At 39.3% G+C, this 23,506-nt stretch overlaps 1 protein-coding gene across 1 annotated transcript; it reads right to left on the reverse strand.

The window, feature by feature from the left end:
• Positions 1 to 5,115: 5,115 nt before the first annotated feature.
• LOC101847294 (endonuclease/exonuclease/phosphatase family domain-containing protein 1) lies at positions 5,116 to 19,841 on the reverse strand. The gene is made up of 9 exons (XM_035972914.1): positions 19,762 to 19,841; positions 16,446 to 17,554; positions 14,821 to 14,872; positions 13,564 to 13,671; positions 11,309 to 11,437; positions 10,448 to 10,586; positions 9,216 to 9,269; positions 6,998 to 7,138; positions 5,116 to 5,388 (listed from the first exon to the last, which is right to left on the reverse strand). The coding sequence occupies exons 2-9, from the start codon at positions 17,381 to 17,383 to the stop codon at positions 5,201 to 5,203; spliced, it is 1,749 nt and encodes a 582-aa protein (XP_035828807.1). The 5' UTR covers positions 17,384 to 17,554; positions 19,762 to 19,841; the 3' UTR covers positions 5,116 to 5,200.
• Between the last annotated feature and the right edge of the window lie 3,665 nt (positions 19,842 to 23,506).

The raw sequence follows: 23,506 nt of genomic DNA on the forward strand, positions 1-23,506 counted from the left end.
AAGCCTGGTGCTGAAAGGGTCAAAATATAGTCTGTCAATCTTTTAACTAATATGTTCCACAATCTTCAGATGCTATTTTCCTTTTTAATTTCACTTTTCTCAACAGTTCTCCGTGGTATGTGACTGTAATAAATTCACATTTTTAGCACAGCTGCTGATACTTGCATGTATTTTGCACAATGATTTACCAAGATTCAAGTTTACACTGAAGTCTACCTACGACTGGAAACAGAAATAAAGGGAATGCCTCAGGCCGTTCATGTAAGAGGTATGTAAAAATACACATGCTGCTCTGTTGAGAGATGGAACATGTTACGTTATCATCACTACAGATATGCGGACAACAATCATTTTCACTTTAAACTTAAACCTTTTCAGGCACATGAATGGACGCCGATCGGCGACGGTGTGATATAGCGTGTACCGCATCTGTATCCTGGTCTGTGGGGATAAGCACTACGTGGGAGGAAGGTGTTAAGGGTACGCATCTTTCAAAATGAACAAATAAGATACATAAATAAGGTTATAAATCAAAATGTACATATCAAAATAGAATATAAGGTTATAAACAAAAAAAGAACAAAGTGTTTCTCCTTTAAGGGGAGACTTGTACCAAGAACAGTAAAAAGTAGCCTACAGTTGTCACATCCATATTATGTCGAGGGTATATAAAAAATATGTGTATATATACACATGCATGTATGATGAATAATACTAACACTAACCCCCCTTTGATTCACACAGCAGTATGAAATTCAAAACGTGGATGGAAGAAAAAAGATTTGGGTTATAATCACGCTGAAGGGTCTTGAGAATAAAGAGATGGACAGTAACACGATAAAGTTCATTTACTCATTTGGTGTATCAAAAAAGAAGAGAAAAAAAAGCAAGATAAACAGGCAGAAACAACAGGGGGAAAAACAAAAAGTAAGACCAGTCAGTAGTTCTGTCCTATCATCTGCCAGGTTAAAGGAATAAAAACAAAAGAAAATCAATAATGTTCATCACTGGCACCAGGTCGTGATTTAAAAAGTGAGTATACACTTGTATTTGTGAAAAGGGAACAAGAGAACTTATTTAGAGATTGGGTTATGACGATCTTGCATCAACAACAACAATCTACAACATGTGATGAAACAACAGCTCTAAAAGTTGGGAAAGATCACAGAAGAGATGGAAAAAGTTTATAAGCTTGGAAAAATGTAGCTACAATCGAGTCGGGCCAGACAGATACTGAGTCCACTTGAAAGCGAAGCTCCCTCTCAATGCGTGACAGCAAAAGAGGACGGAAAAAGGAAAAAGTGAAAAGAAGGTGATACAGGCAATGGAAGATAGCATGCTCACAAGTTGTTCAAAAGTATGATCAAAATTCAGAAGAATGAAGAGTGCCGTATTGATCATTTGTGTCACGACGTGGTGGAATCGGGTGCTTGTCAGTTTTTGGGCATGTGGAGTTATTGGTATCATCTTAAAGCATGTTCAGTTGTCTTGCTATTGGAGAAAGAAAATGCCCATCTATCTTGAAGTCAAGATGTTTGAGATTGAAGAAGAAAGGGTCACCTGGTTTCAAAGGTAGAATTAGCGAGAAAATGGGCGCCAAAGTTTGGCCATTTCCATAGCTCGTTAGTCTGTGGAAACTTACATTTTTTGTGCCTTTAATCAACGTTGTTCAGTGAAACCTACCGAGAAATGTGTTCTTAATTGGACAACAATGGCGTAAGCCAAAAATGAAAAATTAATAAAAACTGCCAAACTGGCAGAAAAATGCCAGTTCCTTCAATTTCATTATTTTGACGAGCGCCTGATTTCACTACGTTGCCCCACATTTCATTTCCTCTTGCTCATTGGAGTTCTACATTTTCTCATGCTATTATTTTTCTTAAACGTGAAGCCATAGTATTACAACATTGTATGAATAAAGATCATTGCAAGATGGACAAATTTTCTAAACACAAGGCTCATATATAATATATATCTAAGTCAAGCTAACAATACATCAGTCACATCAGGTAAAAAAGAGCAAAGGAAAATTAGAAGACACAATATATGACACCTCAGATTGAGAATGGAAGAAAGTCAAAAGCTCATTTGACAATCTTGTACCCTTCTGTTAAAAGGTTCATTGGAATTCATACTGGTGAGAGGAAGGCCTTGAATGAAAACAGAATTTCTAAATGGCAACAGCCAGCAGAAAGAAATTGAATCCAAAACATCATCCCTAAATGCGAGAGGATAATAAATAGCTCAATACGTAACTTGCTGACATGTAGGAAATTTAGGATATAAATTTTGGCCTTATGCTTAGCTGAAAACAGGATGTAATTCTTGACGCATGTTCTCATTTTCTTTACAGCCTCTCTCAATACAAAAGTGTTGTAAAAAGCATTTACCTACTATAGAGACCAAAAGAGTATGACATTTGCATAGAGTCAACTGATCCAGTGTGTGTTCCAGTAAATCTGTAGGTCAGGCATTACAGCAGAAGAAACAGACAAGTAAGAAAGGGTTGAGCAGGAGAGAAACAATATGGGTCACAACATGGTGGAATCAGGCGCTTGTCAATTTTTGGGCATATAGAGTTAGAGATATCATCTTAAAGGTTGTTCATTTGCCTTGCTTTCAAAGAAAAAAATATCCATTTTATCTTGAATAGAAGTAGATATATTTGTGATTGAAGGAGGTGGGGTCGTCTGGTTTCAGAGGTAAAATTAGCGAGAAAATGGCCGCTAAAGTTTGGTGACTTCCATAGCTTAAGAGTCCTTGCAAACTGCAGATTTAAATTTGTTGTGCCTTTAATCAACATTTTTCCATAAAATGCACACATGAAAGTGTTCTTAAATGGACAAACAAGGGGTTGAGCCAAAAAAAAAAAATTAAAAAAAAATTTCCAAACTGGCGGAAAAAGCTGATTTCTGGGATTTCATTATTTTGACAAGCGCCTGATTTCACCACGATGCCTCACATATATCCTGAACTGTGCTAATCACAGACCACATGCAATCTGTGACTGATTCGTGGAAAATCATCAGGACTTCCACATTGTGTCAACAGGCTATCCAATGTCCCCAGTTGGTGTACTCAGTCAGCAGCCTTGTCTACAGTAAGCTGATGTGACAAAGTGTCTAAATTGGTCGCTTTTAAGGACAAGCAGGCTAACCCAGATTTCGGGGGTTTCCTACACCAAAAGTGGGCATTGCCCTACCTGTAGGAGAAATTTTGTTTCATTGGTGCGTATATTTGTCCGGATATAGAGAAGGCAAACACTTTACCTTCAATTTTCTCAAAACAGCATTTTTCGGGATAGCCCACTTTTGCTTAAAAGCGACCAATAGAAGCTGATGTGACAAAATGTCTAAACTAATACTGAGAAAAGAATGAAAGCCACCTTGCCGTTAGCATTCACAATCAAATAATGTAAAATAATCAGTTCTGTAAAGTAGAAATGCATAATATATGTTTGAAATTTACAGTGCTACAGGCTTTACAGAAAACTGAATCTAAATGATTTAATTTCACTGTGTTACAGGTTATGTATACTCGGCAAAATGTTATACAGTTTCCCTGTTTTTCACGTCATTTTTTTATCCAATGCTTTTCTAAAAACTTTAAGACATACTGGCCTTCTGTAGTGAACTGGCAACAATCATTCACAAATAAGTTTTACTAAAAAAAAAAAGCATATCATCAAACATTTCAGCTTCCCTTCCATATCATCTGTGGATTACAAGATCCTCAAGATACTCAGCTTTTAAGGTTCGAGTATAACAAGGTGATAAATTCCTCGATATTAAAATAGTGAACATTAAAAAGCACTAACATCCCAAAAAAAAGTCTGCATGACGCAACACAAACTTTTAAAAGAAATTCGAAATGCGTACCTAGCTACCTTTAACAAATGTTTTGAGAATTAAAAAGAAAAAAAATCGTACCTCCTTTCCACATGATTTTGATAAACAGTATTGGCATTTTAAAAAAAGAGGAATACTTTTATGGACATTATATCGTAAATTTCTGCTTATAAAGACAAAAATCACTATGAGAGAATGGCATTACCTTCAAAGAGAGATTCTACTTTGAAAGTGATGCTAGCTAGTCATGAGACAAAAGTTTTCAACAAAATAATGATTTGTGGGTTACATGGGGTAGCCTTAAACTAATTTAAAAAAAAAAAAATGATATGTTGAATTTCCAAAAAAGGTTAAGTATAGAAAAATCTAAAAAAAATAGCCAGAAAGGATTATTGCTATTCATCTTTACTCCCACCATCACAAAAAGCATACAAGAAAAAAAAATACAGGTACAAAGTGGCAAGAATTCTCAGCTATACATTCTAGGAAATACGCTGAATTTATCAATATTAATTAAGTTAAAGAATATTCATCATTAACTATCAGGGTTGCATACATATCTAATTCTCACTGAAGTAGTAAAATAATGTCACAACCAAAGATTCAAAAGGTTTCATCTACAAATTATAAAGTAGATAAAACATTTTGACTCTGGGAGAGTGAAAAATCCTTTCACTTTCACCCAAGCTGAAATCTCAGCCCAATGAATATATAAATTTATATATATACTTTGACTGCAACATCAACAACTGACAAAGTGTATAAAATTTCATCTGTTCAGTTATATGAAAGTGAAGGGGTGCCATATCTAAAGAGGGAAAAGTGTAATAGTGCATTCCCATGTATATATATATATATATATATAGAAGCAATAATTAAAGAAAAGGACTATATATTGCACTTGTCCATAAAAAATGCATTGGTTAAATAAAACAGGGGTGCCCAGATGAAATAGAAATGAGGATACATCTGTACAGTTAGAATTCACAGCTCAGAAGATGAATGCAAACTTCAGTAGGCTCTGCCGTTGAGAATAGGTGCGGGTGAAACTTCTAGACAACACAGTTGAACCTAGTCTATATTTGAACGTGACAAATTCATGAAGTTCTTACACACAAAGATCCTTACATCATAAAGGAGTGTTTGTTTCAAACTTTGTATTTTCAAGGCCTAAGTAAAAATCCATCTTCATTTCAAAGTCTTGTAACAACTAGAAGGGGGTTATTTTTCCAATGTCAATAAATACTTGCATCCGTGAAAAACATGATTTTTTTTGTAAATGAAAAAGACACAAAATATATGACACATGTGAATATTGCGGACATTAATTAACATCAATACTCCTTGCCGTCTCATCGATGAATCTGTGCGTGGCCCAAGGTAAAGCTGACGTCACTGGTATTTATATCCTTTGGATCCAAGTCCATGTTGGAATAAAACTGACCATACACAGGGCAGTGGTCACTCACAACCCCACCCCACGTCCAACCGTTGGGGATCCAGTGACTGGAAAGGCCATCCCTGACAACTCCACTCACACCTGCAGGAAAACAAAACAGGTCATCACTCTAACAGGTCAAGCAGCAGTCAGATCAAATAGATATGTGTCCATATGTGTCGCGACGTGGCGGAATCAGGCGTTCGTCAATTTTTGAGCATGTGTAGTTATTGGAATCATCTTAAAGCTTGTTTAGTAGCCTTGCTAAGGGTGAAAAAAAATGGCCATCCATCTTGAACAGAAGTCGAGATATTTGAGATTGAAGAAGGAGGGGACGCCTGGTTTCAAAGGTAGAATTAGCGAGAAAATGGCCGCCAAAGTTTGGTTATTTCCATAGCTTGATAGTCCGTGCAAATTAAAAAACTAACGTTTTTTGTGCCTTTAATCAACGTATTTCAGTAAGATCCACCAAGAAATGTGTTCTTAATTGGACAACAATGTGCTAAGACAAAAAAACAAAAATTCGAGAAAAATTGCCAAATAAGCAGAAAAATGCCACTTTCTCCCACTTTATTATTTTGATGAGCGCCTAATTCCACCACGTCGTGACACATATGCTGCAGTTTCAAAGCAAAAACCTAGTCCACACAAATCCAGTCTCACAGATTCTTCTTAAGATTTGATGTGACTAATGTGAGCAAAAAATGTATGGTTGGCAGCCATGGTCTTTATTGATCTGTCAGCCTCATGATGGCTGGTCACTATGATGTTAGTCACAAAAGAGGTTATGAAAAAAACACACCAAAAAAAAATACTATCATATCTGAAACCACTTCACAAACTCTATAATATGACCCCTGAAAGGTCACAACCCCCATATTCTATCATTGGTAGAAAGGAAACTGCATCTGATGATATCCTAGACTACCAGTTATGGAAACTGCTTCTTGTCTTTCACCCCATCCGTACATCATGTTTTACTATCATATCCATACGATGTGGGGAACTCTGTGTCACCACTTTCCAAAGAGGAAATTTACTCATTAATCCTATCCGTGCGCTTTGCACAGCAGTCTGCCAAAATGATTTTTCGAGAAATACTAAAAGTTTCAAAGAGATCTTCTCACTAGAAGTATTCTAAAATGTGAATAATACAGACCCGGGGTACAAAATGACTCCAGGGCCTACGGATAAGGTTAAGACAAAGCATCCAATTATAACAACCCCCGCCACCCCAATCATTTAAAACCAGAAAGAATTCTGCTGCTTTGAGAAGGTTCAAAATAATTGAGAGTTTATAGCGAGTCTCCATAAACAACTTGACAACAGAGGGGAGCTGACGGCATGATAAAAACTTTGAATGACCCCAACCCCAATTGATCGCTTTAAATCACAAGGGGGGCTATCCCGTAAATGCTGTGTTGAGAAAACTGAAGGTAAAGTTTTTGCCCCTTGTTCAGTTTCTTTAAAAGACAAGGAGAGTTTTCTCTATAATCAAACAAATAAACTCACCAATGAAACCAAACTTCTCCTATAGGTAGGGAAATGCACACTTTTGGTGGAGACTAAGATTTCTGGAAACCCCCGAAATCTGGGCTAGCCCGCTAGTCCTTAAAAGCGACCAATTTGAACATGAGAATAAGAAATGGAAAGGAAGTGATAGAACCAACCCAAAAAAGGAGCAACTGTGCTGAACCAAAAAAGTCCTCACCTGTATACACTTTGCGAGTATCTTTGTTGATCCAGAGATTGTCATAGTTCTTGCTGCCAGAAACATTGCTGTTGCTTATGTTGGTGTGGGTGTCTGCCGGGATGCAAGGCGTGTAATCTTCAGACTTCAAAGTGCTGAAAGCTGGAAAAATAATAGTAGGCATAATATTCAAATCATAAGAAACTGTCATTTCTGTCATCAAAAGAAATCATAGACATTGTCACACTTAACACCCTGCCACCTCATCTCGTCGATTGGCGATGTTTACAACTCAGTTTCTTTGGATTTCCCCCAAAATATGATGGCAAAGGGTTAATAAAATTATAAGCTGGCTTACAAAGCCAACTTGATCACACCAAAAGAAAGCCATACAGCACAGTACAAATGTTTGGTGGAAATGAGAAACTAGGCATTAAGAAGAGTTACTCATTTTTCTTGTCAAGAAAGAACAAGCTCAGCTTTTACTTGATATAATAAGCACCAAATGAAAAATGCACTGTAAAATTAGAAAGCTGATCACGAATGGGTGATGCCATCAACAGGCAGCACAATTGATAAAACATGACCCGACGTCTGCAATTAAATGTTGAGGCTCTTTGCCGCTGCTTGCAAAAGACAAGAGTTCAATTCCCATGCAGGTCAGTCTTTTTTATCGAGTCTGTCCGTCTTTCTGTTGAGACACTGTGTCCCACTCAGCCTGTGTAGATCCTGACAAGTAAGACTGAAGAAGCCTGCCTTTGACATGATGTAGCTTGTGTCAACAGGGCCGGAAAATATTGAAAATATCACACGTAAACATGAGGATAATAAGTGACTATGTTTAACATTAAACAGATTGTTCGCTTAACATAAAGCTGCAATTTGGATGGCATATCAATGGTATTATGCTCCAACAGTAAATATTTGTTCTTAGAAATTTTTCATCCAAACAACAAAAAAACCTTCTGATTTAAATGTTGAGAAAGGACACACGTTAGTCCACAGTATTTTTATACTATTTAAAGTACATGCTCACTTCTGAGTTTGATTCAGGACCTGCAAATCGACCTGGGCAACCGTTTTAGAACCAAAAAAGAAAGGTAGACCTACTTCTTACAACACCACTGATATGTTCTCTATACACATGGGATGAGTTTAATGCTATATTCAACACTGTAAACTGTAAGATTATTCTAGAGGCAGGACCTCAGAATTTAATCTCCACCTCTGACAGGACCAAGGCAAGTAAATGGAGAGCCTTAAAAACTCCCCAAACAGTTTAAATTCATAAACATCCTATGAATAATAATAATAATAAACAGCATTTGTGCAGCGCATGTCCCCACTCAAAGGCAGGCTCTATGCACTTTACACTATATCATTACCCCAGCAGACAATAGAACACTCAGAAACATTCTCAGCTTCCCGGAAAGCATGCAGTGCAAGCAGCTAGTTAAGCGCTCAAACACTAACAAACTGACAAGATCTTTCGCTGTCTATAGCCGGGTACCCATTCCCACCTGGGTGAAGTGAGGAAAATTCGTGTAAAGTGCCTTTCCCAAAGAAAAAACGTCTGGCCCGCGGCTCGAACCCCAAACCCGCAACCTCACGACTACGAATACGGTAGCCCAACCACTATTAAGGATGTAAATCATGGGTCATTGAAATGGAAGCCCTGCATGACACCAACTGAGCTAATGAAGCAGCCCTCTCTTTGTGGAGGAAAAAATAGCAAGAGACAGTATTGCTCACTGATGCTACGAAGTAGGACAAAGGGGGGGGGGGGGGGGCGAACCCGCACGAACCCGCAACACACTGAGCATTGGACAGTCAAACTGTCCCCGATGTTTTATGCACCATGCATAATTTAGCAAAATTTGATCATTTTTTGCATAATTTCTGATTATTTTCCTAAATCATTCATTGTTAAAATTAACAGAATCCCATAATTTGACATTTTTGGGCTCAGTTTGCATAATTTTATAATTTTTCTTGCATAAAACGACGGGGACAGGTCAAAGCAAGGAAGCTCTAATGCCTATTCAAGACATTCTACTTAACACTTTGAGGTCACTTGGCAATAATGCACCGGTGAAAATTATCCAATCTGGTCACCTGGTGTAGTTCTGCGCCATGCCAGCGCGAGAAGTCCGTTGCAGTCGCTCTCCTGGCTGGGTGACCAGATCGGGGGATTTTGTACTGCTGGCTGTGTGACCGCAAAGAGTTAACTTCGACTTACCTTCTGTGTCTGGCTCGAGATTGAAATCTCCGACAATGATGACATCTTTCTCACCTGGATGAAGTAAAAAACACAAAAAAACTTGAACTAATAAGTCTTTCAGTTTCAAAAGTTGTTCCCACTAAAATAGAGCAGATTCATGCACAGCTACTGCTCAGTGCAGGACTCTGTCATACATCACTTTTAATGATGGTGTGTACAGTAGTCTTACACTGAGCAGGCCACATGTATATTCATCTTAGTTTGGCACCTGAGACACATGCCTCACTAGTTTAACCCTATCCGTACGCCCTGGGCTCATTTTGTACCCCTGGGGATGTATTCTTCACATTTTAGAATACTTCTAGATCTAGTGCGAAGATTTCTTTGAAACTTTCAGTATTTCTCAAAAAATCGTTTTAACAGACTGCTATGCACAGTGTATGGATCGGATTACAGAGTAAATTTCCTCTTCGAAAAGTGGTGGCACAGAATTCCCCTAGTCGTATGGATATGACAGTAAAACACGAGTCACGGATTTTTAAAATTATAGTACAGGGTTTTACGCCGTTTGCAACTGCATAAGGTCAAATGAGCGCCACTAGGGTTAAATCACGAGATTGCAAACACACATGGTCAACATAATTCTGAACAAAAAAAACCCCCTTCATCAGACTGATTGGACCAAGTAAGGTCTCGTATAACAGACAGAGCTAACATGATGAAAATAGTTAAATTCTGTTAGTTATTTGTGAAAAAGAAAACAAAGTGCTGAAATCGGTATTTTGGTCAAAATATGCTTTTCACATCATGATAAAACATAGAACATCCTCATTAAAGCATTTCTCCAACTTTGCTTAAATACTGTTTCACAGCTTTTCACATTTTATTTTAAAAAAAGGGGGGGGGGGATATCATGCTCTCACTAGACCACCTATCAAATTGTACAAAATTCAGAGCCTCCAATATTAAAAGCTTCAATGGATTTATGATTTTTAGGTTAAAAAAAGTTTTAAAAAGTACTTTACCTAGCAATTGAAAAGCTATCTAAAAACAGAACTATACAAAACTTGATGAAAAGAGATTACATCACCGCTGTGACAAGAAAACTGAAGTACTGTTTGATCCTGTTTTACAGAGGGATGAAAATATATTGGAGTTATTCATTTTTCTTGCAACAGCGACGACTTGTACCAAAAAGCAAGGAACTGAAAATGTATTAACAAATCATGTACACTCCCCATTATGCTTACCTCGAATCTCCGCCTTAATCACATCAATCAAATCAGTGACAGTACCCACTTCCTTCTCTGTTCTGTGTCTGTCGCGGTCATCAAGACCGGTAGCCTTTAAGTGGACATTGGTAACCACACAGTCAAAATTGTTGTTGATCTGAGGTGGACGGAAGGAAGAGAAGTTAAAGATTTGGTGTCCATGGCACTTCCTAATACAGGCATACACACAACCCCCCTCAACCAAAAAAAAACAACAACAAAAAAACAAAAACAAACAAACAACAGAAAAAACACTATCAACTCTCAACAAACCAAAAACACTGAAAAAACCCCCAAATAGAATCTACTCTTAGAAACAAAAAGTTCTGAACCCCCTAAAAATTAAAAAACCTCATCCCCTTCACACCATGTTTACTCTTTTTTTAAAGTTAAGTACAAAAAAAGATATTTTAGTCCATAAAGATTGCAAAGCTCCAAAACATTTCAATGACAATGCTCTCTTGCACCTTTTTGAGCATACACCTTAGATGAATCTACTAGTTTAAGTAATAAGTAAGTGTTTTACGGCACTTGCAACACAATAAGGTCATATATAAGTGCCGAAGTTTAGAGGTGTTACAAGACAGAAACAAACACAAAAAAAAAAAGAAGGAGGGGAGATGAAGGAGATAGATGTTTGATAGGAATGAAGGAGCAAACCACACAAGAGCACCCGCCAACCACAAACACAATGAATCTACAACTTAAACTTAAAACTTAAAAGATTTCTTCTTTACAAATAATCTTATGACAAGGTGTGTACTAAATATGTACCATTTTTGTCTTAATTGGGAAAAACAGTTTCAAAGGTAAAATGCAGACTAACAAAATAAAACTCACTTTGAATATACCCATGTAAGGCATTCTCACAAATGGCTTTTTATGCCCCTCTTTCTTCTGTAACAAGGAATGATGCACAATCTCAATATTTTGAGACTTGTCATATAAATATCCCAGGTACTCCATACTCTGAAAAACAAAAACAAAAAGCACATACACATATATTTCTAATTATAGTAACTTCTATTCTTATCTCGGAAGTATCAACAAGAGGATGGTGGCAAACATGAATTAGCGCGTCCTTGATTTAGTTTTTTTTTAGTTTAGTAGAGGTTTTACGGCGCTTGCAACTGCATAAGGTCATATGAGCACCAGAAGATTAGAGGTGTTACAAGAGAGTAACAAACATAAAAATGAAGAAGGGGAGATAAGGACGATAGATGTCTGATAGTAAAGAAGAAGCAAACCACACCAGAGCACCCTCCAACCACCCAGCGCATCTTCGATTTAGTTAGAGTTTTACGGCACTTGCAACACAATTAGGTCGTACAAGTGCCGAAGATGAGAAAAGTTACAAGAGTGTAACAAACACAAAGGAGGAGTGATAACAACCTGACCACACCGGAGCACCTGCTAGCCACCCACTGCACCAATGAATCAGTGCAGAGACAGGTCTAGATTTGGGACTGGCGAAAAAAAAAAAGCCCACAGTATTAATTTAACATCCCATCAACACCCAAACATAGGAGGTAGGATTTGAATATTTAATGTCCATAAGAACAAGCTATGCTAGTGGAAAGCCTTAAAAACTCTTGAAATTACCTACATTCCTATTAAAGATTTGAACCACACCCATCTGTACCATGGCCCAGAATGATACTAAATCAGAGAATCATATACCCGGACAGCTCACCAACCAGCATATGTTTCAGTAATCAACAAATAAAAAATTCGTTATAAGGCAATGAATATTCTTTTTCCCCTTCTTTTTAGTTTTAGTAAGAATTTTACGGCACTTGCAACACAATAAGGTCATATAAGTGCCGAAGATTAGAGGTGTTACGAGAGAGTAACATATACAAAAAAGAAAGAGGAGAGATAACGACAATAGAAGTTTGATAGGAAAGAGGGAGCAAACCCCACTAGAGCACCCACCACCCACACTAGTCAACTGCACAATCAACACAGAACATAATAATAATACGCAGACTGATTCAGCATACATGCCGTCATTTGTTATGATAAAACAGTGCCCCCCCCCCCCTCCTCCTCCCCCCTCACACACGCACAAAATGTGATAACAGTAAGACTTCCCTACAGCTGGGACAAAGTGGTGACAACTGATATCATCAGGTACATTTCAGTAAAATCAATACACCGGCAGGCAAACCTTTTGATCAAGGCCATTGAGTTAAAAACATAAAATGAGTCAGCCCGAAAATAAAACCCCCACATTACGTTAGAAACAGAATATTGGGGGCTCCACTGGCTAAGTGAGCAGTGTGTTTAGACTCAAGCAATGTCAAGCAAGTGTCAGTGACACGGGGATCAGATGGGTGGTCACTGGGATGTGTCCTTGAGCAAGACATGACAAACCTAGCTCAAAATACAGGGCGCTGCACAGTGGCGACCGACAATGGAATGGTGGTAAACTGTTCTGTATTTGTGTAATAGTGTGTATTTATGTATGTATTTGTGCATGTATTTATGTATGTACATGTTTATAATTATGTATTTATGTATGTATGTACATTTGCCATAGTAAACCAAAGAGCCCTTCTCGGACAAATAAAAGTAATTTATTATTTATGATAATAGTAAGAACAGAAGGAACAGGCTCGTCCAAAACAAAGTGGATTACTAGATCAGGAGAGAAAACAAAGAATAAAAACCTCCACAGGAAAAGAATGATAAAAGCATTAGCCCTCCACTAACCATAGTTACAAAAAACGAAGTTTTCAGAGTAGCTGTATGACAAATGTGTCTCTTCCATAAAAGAAAGGTCTACGTTTACTGCAGATTTTGGTACCATATTTTACATCTCAATCAATGTTTAAGAAAAAGGCTGCCGTTTTAATATGATCAAATATTGTGAAATTCACTAATTGGCTGCATCCCTATGTTTGACAAATGATCAAACAGTACCAAGTGCACCAAACATCTATACATTAACAGAGCACAATCAAAATAACGTAAGGATTAGAGGTGTTACAACAGAGTAACAAACACGAAAAAGAAGGAAGGACGAGATGTTTGATAGGAAAGGAGGAGCAAACCACACCAGAGCACCCGCCAACCAGCCACACAAAACTTACTTGGAACATACGCCCAGCAGCTTTCGAAACCACACATGCCCACTTGCCCCTTCGTCCTGACCACTTTTTCACATTGGGAAGAGTTGGGTGGTTCAGTTCTTGGACAATCTGAACAAGATCAAAACCACAAACATACATCAAAATACAAAGTGACTAGATGACCAAAGAGCTGAATAGTTACATCATGCATATATGTATATATTCTTGCACGCATATTTTACCCCAAAATAGGCTCATTATAGTTCGATCACCCAAAAGAGCAAGAGTGTCCAAACAAATATTTTACATTCATATAATAATTCCCAATAACACTGAAGACAATGTTGGACAAATAACAAAAAAAGGTACATTTAAAAAACTACACATAGCCCTGTGAAGTTGAGGGGATGATTGGTTGGGGGGGGGGGGGGGGGGTATGGGGTTCATACACTAAGAAATAGTACAAACACACAAAACCATAGAAATCAGTTGCACTGAGGGTTGATGATCTATCTGTTGGATATCCTTGCAGAATACAGAAGAAGCCTAAATAGATCAAATTAATGTAACAAAAAGACTCAAAAGTTCCAAAAATGATAACAATTTAACTTTCAGCCCTCAAAACTGAAAGACATTTGCGTACAATTAATTCAGTCATCATCTTAGAGACAACACTTCACGTTTTTTTGTTTTTATGAAGTTTTAGTAGAGGTTTTACGGCATTCGCAACTGCATAAGGTCATAAGTCATGAGCGCCAGAAGATTAGAGGTGTTACGAGAGAGAAACAAACATAAAAAAGAAGAAAGGGAGAAAAGGACGATAGATGTATGATATGAAAGAAGAAGCAAACCACACAGGAGCACCCGCCAACGACCCACTCACTTAGGGTTGATGATCTATCAGTTAGATATCCTGGCAGAATACAGAAGAAGCCTAAATAGATTAAAATAATGTAATAAAAAGACTCAAAAGTTCCAAAAATGAAAACAATATAACTTTCAGCCCTCAAAACTGAAAGAAACTCGTTTACAGTTAATTCAGTCATCATTTCATACAGGGTGCCCACTATGGATGGGATCGTCCGACTCGGTCGCCTCAAAAACAAAACGTTTGTTTTAAGTTTCAGGCGACCGAGTCAGGCGATCGGCCCGATCCAGCCGTAGCGGGCACGCTGTATTAGACAACACTTCACGTTTGCATGAGTGGAGAAGCGACACATATGTACAGTCTCACGTTTGAGAGGAGAAGTGACTCATGTAGTCTAACTAAATGCTTACTTCGTCCAGAGCTTCCTCGTCAGCCAGTTCCTGTACAGCAATGATGCTAAACCTGGAAGGCGAAATCACCAAGGTCAAAATAAAAAGTGTCATTTCAGAAAAAAAACAAAAGAAAAGGGAATATTTGATTCATTATAATGTCGTAAGTGCTCATCAACACAGTCCAGATCATTAAGGAGGAGAGCATTGCAGACCATGCCTGTCAAGGCTAACCTCAGGGATTCCTGAGATACAGCTCCCCCGTTATTTCATTAACTAATTACCCCGTATTCATAAAAGATTTTTAACAAGTTTTTTTTCACAAGGATTTTAATCGAAACTATCCTATAAGATACATTTATTCTGCAAACTTTTAATTCAAATCTTCATCCAGCATGAAAACCTACTTCTATTCTCTGTTGATAAGAAGATAAACAATGAATTTTCCCTGCACATCATAAAAGCATTTTGGAATCAGGGTGGCAATTGAGTAACCTATAAAAGTAATTGAATCAATGAGGGACGAAAACGCGTGGGATGAAAGCGGGTACAACGAAACGCAAAAATGAAAATAGTGGGACAAACACGGGTTCTCCCCTCAGAGTTTTTTTGTTTTAGTAAGTGTTTTACCGCACTTGCAACACAATAAAGTCATATAAGTGTCGAAGATTAGAGGTGTTACATACAAGAGAGTAACAGTAAACACAAAAAAGGAGGGGAGATAAAGACGATAGATGTTTGATAGGAAAGAAGAAGCAAACCACACCAGACCACCCGCCAACCACACACCCTCAGAGTTTACAAGTCAACTTTCAAATTAAAGGAGAGAAAAGGGAGAGCTGGCTGTGATCTCTTTCATTTGCTCAAAACCTTTTACTTGACCAACAACCAATTCCCCCCCCCCCCCCCCCCTAAAAAAATAAACCCACAAAAAACAAACAAAACAAAAAAACAAAAAACAACCAAACAACCATGAAAAACATGCAGATTGCTTTGGACATTAAAAAAAAAAGTTAAACATTAAAATAGTACTTTCTATGTCTGCATCCAATTCACCTTTAGTACTCAAAAGACACTAGTCAGGGGGCTCTCAAGGTTACGGTGTTTGCCTCTCATTCAATTGGTCATGGGTTTGGGTTCGAAACCTGACAGCGACGGAAAATTTTCTTCTCTAAAATGTTTTCCTTTCACTTGCTTTCCTGCTCTCTAACCATGTTCTGCCTTCTGCTTTTGTCTCCACTTTGTGTCCCCTCCTCCCCTCCCCTTTACACCTTCATCCGGGCTCTTGACTCTTTCTGCCGCCTTTCTATTGCTACTCCTTGGCTCCCTCTCACTGCTGTCTTTCAGCCACACCCCTGATCTTATGCTGGGGTAAGATCAAACTCCTGGCTTTCCCGGATAAAGGTGGAAAATCTCGGAGGTCCCGTGTGAAAGCTGCACACGTTAAAGACCCCTTGATGGTCATAAAATTGATAAAAGTAGGCTTCGGCTGCCACCAGGCAAAATTCAAAATTCCTATGAAACTGAAAAGTGTTAAATGTTTCCAGCGCACTCATACGAGCTTATGTAGTACGAGCGCCGTAAAACACTAACCAAAACAGAACACTAAAACACCTACCCCGCCCCTTAAAAAAAATAGCACTTACCCATTTTCTAGAATAGTCATACAAATGACATCTTTGACTCCGGGATTCTTTGCCTTTTCAGTGGAAAATCTTTCCAAGTTCCAGGATGCAAGCCGAAACACTTTCCTGTTTTTATGTTTCAGAGTTATTGGTGCCACATTAGGTCGCTCCGGGATTTTTGCCAATGGGCCCAAAATTTCTAGCAAGTTCTCCAAAGACGACGTGGACCTCCGAGTGTAGTCAGAATCATTTTCAAGACCACCACGAGATGAATGATCACAACTTGACTTTCCATTCTGATGACTATGATCATTACTGTTGACTGGAAATTTATCTGCAACACACACATACTGCCGAAAAGCATCAAGAGATGTTGGCCCAATGCCCTTGACTCTAATCAAATCATCTACAGATGAAAATGTCCCATGTTTATCTCTGTACACAACAATGTTCTTAGCAATTCCCATTCCGATACCTTTCACTTTTAGAAGCGCAAACACATTCGCCGTATTTATGTTGACTTGGGTCACGTTCTCGTCATCGCCACTCGCATTTGACAGCAGACGAAGTGGGGCTTTTCCTTCACTGCTTTTCCTGTCATCTAAGACGGGGGGAATAACATAAATGTCGTCCCGAATTGTGGCTAATCTCTCAGCTCCAACACCAGAGGCTAGTGCCAGGTCCTCGGTGCAGCGGTAGCCTCCTATGTGATTCCTATGGTCAATGATGTTCTTTGCTATACACCGGTTTATCCCTGGTAAGGTCATCAGCTCTTCCTCGCCGGCCGTGTTGACATTCACAAGACTTGCTACAGTGCTCTTCTCCGACTCAATCGTGGAAAGATTGAACGTAGCGCTCAAATTCCGACGGTGACCTTTGCCTTTTGGTGTGCTTGTGGTCGCGTGTCTCTCCTCACCAAAGCCCTTGCGAGGGATGCAGCAGCTGTTTAAGCCCCCCATGATGATGGTTCTCAAGGCACAGACTATAAAGAAATAAGTGATGCAACCTCAGATATTTCCTGTCTGCTGCATGAAGCTAGCCTGCCATAACTTGATCACCATTCTCCTTCCCCCACTGGTTCATTAGGATTAGGTCAGGACACATGGTTGGACATTAAATAGGACAACAACCTGTAAACAAAAAAAGAAAGTAGAAAAATTCTAAATTCTTGAAAACACTTCATAACATTTATTTTCATGATAAATATATGTTCCCTCCACTTCTATGATTCAAAAATTAAATTATGTTAAGTACCATACTAAAAGTACTGAAAGCGCTACGTTTCATGTCGTCATTCCTTCTACTCAAGCTCCTCCTCCACCTTGATTTCACTTCGTGTCCAAAAGGGCCCATCTACATCAATTTAGACCCCCCTCCCTGTCTCTCTCTGTCCTTCTGTCTGTCATGTTTTAATACGCACAAACAATTCATTTGAAATACAATATTGACATTGTTTCAGTAAAATGATTCCATTTAGCGTTATTTTGATGAGTTTTTGTTGTGTTTTGGTGAGCTTTGATGAGTTTTTTTGTGAGTTCCGGTGAGTTTCGAGAGTTTCGGTAAAAAGACATCATACCCTTAAATGCCTTATAATTGACAGAAATCACATGTATACCATGTAGTCTATTTAATTACGAAGTGACTATTTCTCTGTCTGAATGCTTGGGAAAATAAACTTGACCTCTATTTCTCCGAACGGTTTCCGTTCTTGAGATTTCTTGGTTATTTGCGAGAGTTCATCGTCATCTTTCATTCTCTGCCTTTCTGTGAGGACTGGGGGGAAGCATTTTTTGCATCGAATCCAATTTCTACAGCTAGAAAATTTTAGATGTCTGAATATTCAGACACTTCAATTGTGGCTGGGGCAACGTTCCCAGACTATACTTCATTTGAAAATGCCTTCAAAAGGTACTGCGAGAAAACAAGACTGCTCGAATTTGGCAGTAACCTGTTTTGCATTTAGTCACCCCTAAAGTCTTGTAAAGCAAAAACGAAATCACAAAAAATTCCTAAACGCACACACGCCCCCCCCCCCCCATTTACCCCTTACACAGACACACACGCACACTCTCTGTCTCTCTTTTTCACACACACATGCACACACACACACACATACACACACACACACACACACACACACACACACGTGCGCGCGCGCGCAGGCCACTCCATTCGCAAATAACCAAAAAATCTCGAGAACGGAAACCGTTAGGAGAAATAGAGTTCAAGTTTATTTACAAAAGCGTTCTGAGAAATAGAGCCGGACATTTAATTATGGCCACCTCTATTCTAACCCCGGGTGAGAATAGCGCAGGCGAACCTTTTGGCTATTCTCACCCGGTGTGCGTTCACCATGATAAGCCAACCAGTGTAGCCTTCACCGTGAACAAACGTTCCAGTGCTCTTGTGTTGAAAGCGTGCAATTTTGTCAGTAGGGAGAGAGAGAGAGAGAGAGAGAGAGAGAGAGAGAGAGAGAGAGAGAGAGAGAGAGAGAGAGAGAGAGAGAGAGAGAGAGAAGTAGCACGAGAGCTTCCGGGCAAAACAAAATGGCGACCCGCATTTCGGCTCGATTCGAAAAGTGAAATAGCTGTAGCTGTAGCATCTTTGTAGACCACCAAATTAATTTACTTTTGTGCTATAACATCATTTTTTCTTAGCTTTTGTCAATTTGACCATCCACACCGATAAAAAGACAGTGTATTCAGAAATAAGGAAATTTTGAAACAGGTCTTGTTTCACACCGGGTGAGAATAGTCAATGCTGGCAAGTCTTACCCAGGGTGAGAGGTCGATCCTGTTTTTACTCTCATGCGGAGTGAGAATAACCACTTCCTTTAATTATATTCAGCAATGATAGGACCACCTCTTTCTCAGGTCTCATGTTATCAGAGATCAATAATAAACTAAGTACAGGCAGGCCTAAATGATGATGTCATGACATGTCATTATTTATTTAGACTTAGATCTCTAGATCCAGATCTAGATCTAGATATATATTATAGATCTCTAGATATAGATTCTAGATCTAGATTCTAGATTTATTTTAGATCAAGATCTAGATCTATGTCAGGAAAAACAATAAGGAAAGTTTACAAAACGAAATGCTCCCTGCCTCATTCAACTTTCATCGAGTCTTCCGAGTAGACCTACAAAAACAAGAAACGAGAACGCACACAAAAATTATTTTTTTAAATTAAAATCATCGACATAAAAAGATTTGAAGTAGAAAATCTAGTTTACCCAACATCGAGGCTGAATACCAAGACCCTAGATCTAATACATGAATCATTATACGCATTTCATTGGATCTATTCTAAATAAAGTGATTATTTCATTACTTTATATCATAAATTCACTGAGTTCGAAGTCCAAATGTTGAAGTCTTCGTCTTAGTGTTGTTGAGATGGCAGAAGCCATTGTAATATTCAAGGGAGGTAACGCTAAAAATGAAAACAAGGCAAGAAAATAGAAAAAGTGGAACCTTTTACGGTGTCGAGGAAGGCATGAGCTCCCTAGGCTTTTTTTTGTTGTTGTTTTGTTTTGGTTTGGTTTGGTTTGTTTTTTTTGTAAGTGTTTTACGGCGCTTGCTACCGCGAAAGGTTTTCTGAGCTCGTTGGATACATTAAAAATTTTCATTTTGGTTGGCAGTACTTTTGAATTTTGCCTGGGTGGCGGCTGAAGCCTACTTTTATCGATTTTAGGACACTAAGGGATCTTTAAGGTGTGTAACTTGCACACTGGACCTCCGAGATTTTTCCGCCCTTATCCGAGAAGGCTAGGCCCAGGGGTTAGATCTTACCTACCCTAAGACCAACGGTGTGGCTGAAAGACAGTTGTAAAAAGGAGCCAAGGAGTAAGAGCAAAAAGGCTACAGGAAAGGAGGCGAAAGGAGAATATTTTAGAGAAAACTATTTTCATGCACTGTCAGGTTTCGAACCCGGAACACGTTGAATAAACTAGGCCTATGCAAAGAGCACACATGCACACACACACATACACACACACACACACACACACACACACACACACACACAAACACACACACACACACACACACACACACACACACACACACACACACACACACACACACACACACACACACACACACACACACACGAATACTACACACAAACGAATGATCTGCTTCGTAAGTTTGTTAATAATGGGACCACAATAATTATAATACATTGACGTCGTTCGGTATTTGTGGGACCGAGTGCATGGGGTATTGAAAACAAACCAAGTTTTACAGTGTTGGGGGGCCCCCCCCGGGGAAAATAGGGTTGCGGGAATCCCCGGGGGGGGAAAAAACAAATGTTTTCAAAAAAGTTTGCCGCCCCCCCCCCCCCCCCCCCCCCCCCACTAGAGCTGGGCAATGAGTCGCTTCAGCAAAATCCGGATTATATTTTAGTGCACCTCTTCGGCTAATAATATGATATGAACCGCTTCGGCAAATGGTTTAGAACAACTTTGACAAACGGGTTATTATTACTTCAACAAATGGGTGCACCCGCTTCGGCAAACGGGTCAGGAAAGAGAGTTTAGAGTCTGAATTCGGATAATGGTTCATTGAGAATTATCCGGTTATCCTTATGGATTATCCGGATTTTGCCCACCTCTACCCCCCACCCCCTCCTTTCCCAATACACGTACACGACTCAAATATTATCACTATTATGCTTGTTTGCAATTATATTTGTACCATAGATTGTTTGTACTGTACTGTTTTGTTGGGGTTTTTTTTGTGCATGTGTCTGACTCAAGGAGTTTAGAATTACTTTACATCTCCTTGGTCTGACTTAACACCGTAAGAATTTCGTGCGTTTTTCATGTGGGGATCGAGTCGTCCTTGATTTTAAATGCATTTTCAGAATAGTAAGAATTAATTTTGAATTTTTCCCGGGTGGCAGCCGAAGCCTATTCTTATCAATATTGGGACCACCAAGGGATCTTTAACGTGCCCAACTTGCGCACGGGACCTCCGAGATTTTTTTCGCCTTTACCCGAGAAGACTACGTGTTCGATCTTACCTACAAGATCAGGGGTGTACCTGAAAGACAGAAGTAAGAAGGAACCAAGGAGCTGAAACAGTCAGGAGCCCAGAAGGGGAGAGTGTGCTTGGGGAGCCGGGGACAGAAAGTGGAGACGAAAGCAGACGACGGAACATGATTCATTATCAATGCCTTTCACCCATGGCAGGGTATTGGCCACATACTTTATCTATATCCTGAGCCATCCTTCCAAGCTCGTTCCAAGTGCGCTTCGTCTCTCTCATGTCCCTTTCCACGCGATCTCCTCCTTGTTTCCCGTGGCCTGCCCCTGCCTCGTGCTCCTTACACTGCAGTGACGGTCTTGTGATGTTTCTCCCGGGCTTTCTGAAGGTGTGTCCCATCTATCTCCACTTTCTTAGTCCTATTTCTGCTTCTATATCTTTTTGTCCTGTCCTTTCCCACAGCTCTTCATTTCTTATTCTATCCTGCCATTTAATTCTTAGAATATTCCTCATACACCTGTGGATGAAAGTCTGGACTTTATTCAGTACTGTCTTTGTTACGGAACATGATTACAGAACAGGAAAGGTGAAAGTGAAGAAAGGACAATCTTTTTTCCGTCGCTGTCAGTTTTCGAACCGTGGACCTATTGAATAAGACGCGAACTCGTACCTCGCTAGACCACGAAAGGCCCCTTATCTGAGTCTGAGCCAGAACTTAGCTAGTCAGATACGAGCTAGCTACCGTTGCAGCATCACAAATTATGTCAACAGATGCTTAGTAGGCCTATAACTATGTGTTGACTGACCAACAGAGTCTTTTAAATGCTAACATCCTTTTTATAAATAATCTGCTGCTTTTTCGACCCTTATAAGCCTATCTATATCAGTGCATCAACGTTGTCTTGTTACTTAATTAGTGCATACATCATCAAGTACTATAGTAATCATAATCAGGGATGGGGAATCTGATCTGAATTAAAAACAGCAATAACAACAACAACAACAACAACAACAACAACAACAACAACAACAACAACAACAACAACAACAACAACGACAGCATCAACAAAAACAACAAATGTGAGGCGAGCTGACAAAATGAGTTACTTCTCGCAATCCACAAATGGAGATATTGGCCAAAAATCGACATTAGGGTCAAATTTGTGTATTTCTGTTGATGTCATATTCTTTAAGTATAACATGCCTTATATTATTTCATACAAGTATAAATTGTAAAAACTTCACCTATAAGCATGATGTAACGATTCCCAAAGGGATCGAATCCGAGAAGTAACTCATTTAGTCAGCACGCTTCACAAATAACAACAGACTTGCTTGGAACCGTCACCATCTACACACTTCGAGATGTGCTTCTTCAGGGGACGGAGCGCTTATATATGGGGATGCCCCGTGTGCAGTGATGTCGGTCCTTCACACAAGTAAACAAGTAAACAATAACAACAAAATTTCGATTTATAAATCTCTCCTCCTCCTCCTCCCCCCTCCTCCTCCTCCTCCTCCTTCTCCTCCTCCTCCTGTTTTCCTCTTACACCACATTCCATCCTCTTATCTCTTCTCTCTTCCTGTTTCCTTCTCCCTTCCTTTTCTCCTCCTCCTCCCCCCTCCTCCTCCTCCTCCACCTCTTTTTATCTCTCTCCCATCCTGTTTCTCCGTCTTCTACTGTCCCCTCTCTCCTCCTCCACACCCTTCTCCTATCTGTGAAAATCACTATCACTGTCGTTTTTCAATTCTCTTTCGCTCTACATTTGCTATCTCTTCCAACACACCAGTCTACTTATGGAAAGCAAGAGGAAATTGGATCTACGGCTCTGGGCAGCCTCCACATGATGGAAGGCTAAAACAAACCCATTTACAGGAGTTTCGTCCCAGCGCCTGTCTTTACCGTCCTCCTAAATTCAAGACAAAATTTCATTACACTCCTCGACATTTTCCCCCATTCCAGCCCCCAACCCCCTATCTCCAACCCCCATCCGCCTATCTTTCTGTTCCTTTCAATGTCTGCTGCAGTCTCTGTCTTTCTGTCTTTTATCCGTCTCTCTCTCTCTCTCTCTCTCTCTCTCTCTCTC

The sequence above is a fragment of the Aplysia californica genome, unplaced genomic scaffold (assembly GCF_000002075.1).
Source record: "Aplysia californica isolate F4 #8 unplaced genomic scaffold, AplCal3.0 scaffold00902, whole genome shotgun sequence".
Classification (NCBI taxonomy): domain Eukaryota; kingdom Metazoa; phylum Mollusca; class Gastropoda; order Aplysiida; family Aplysiidae; genus Aplysia; species Aplysia californica.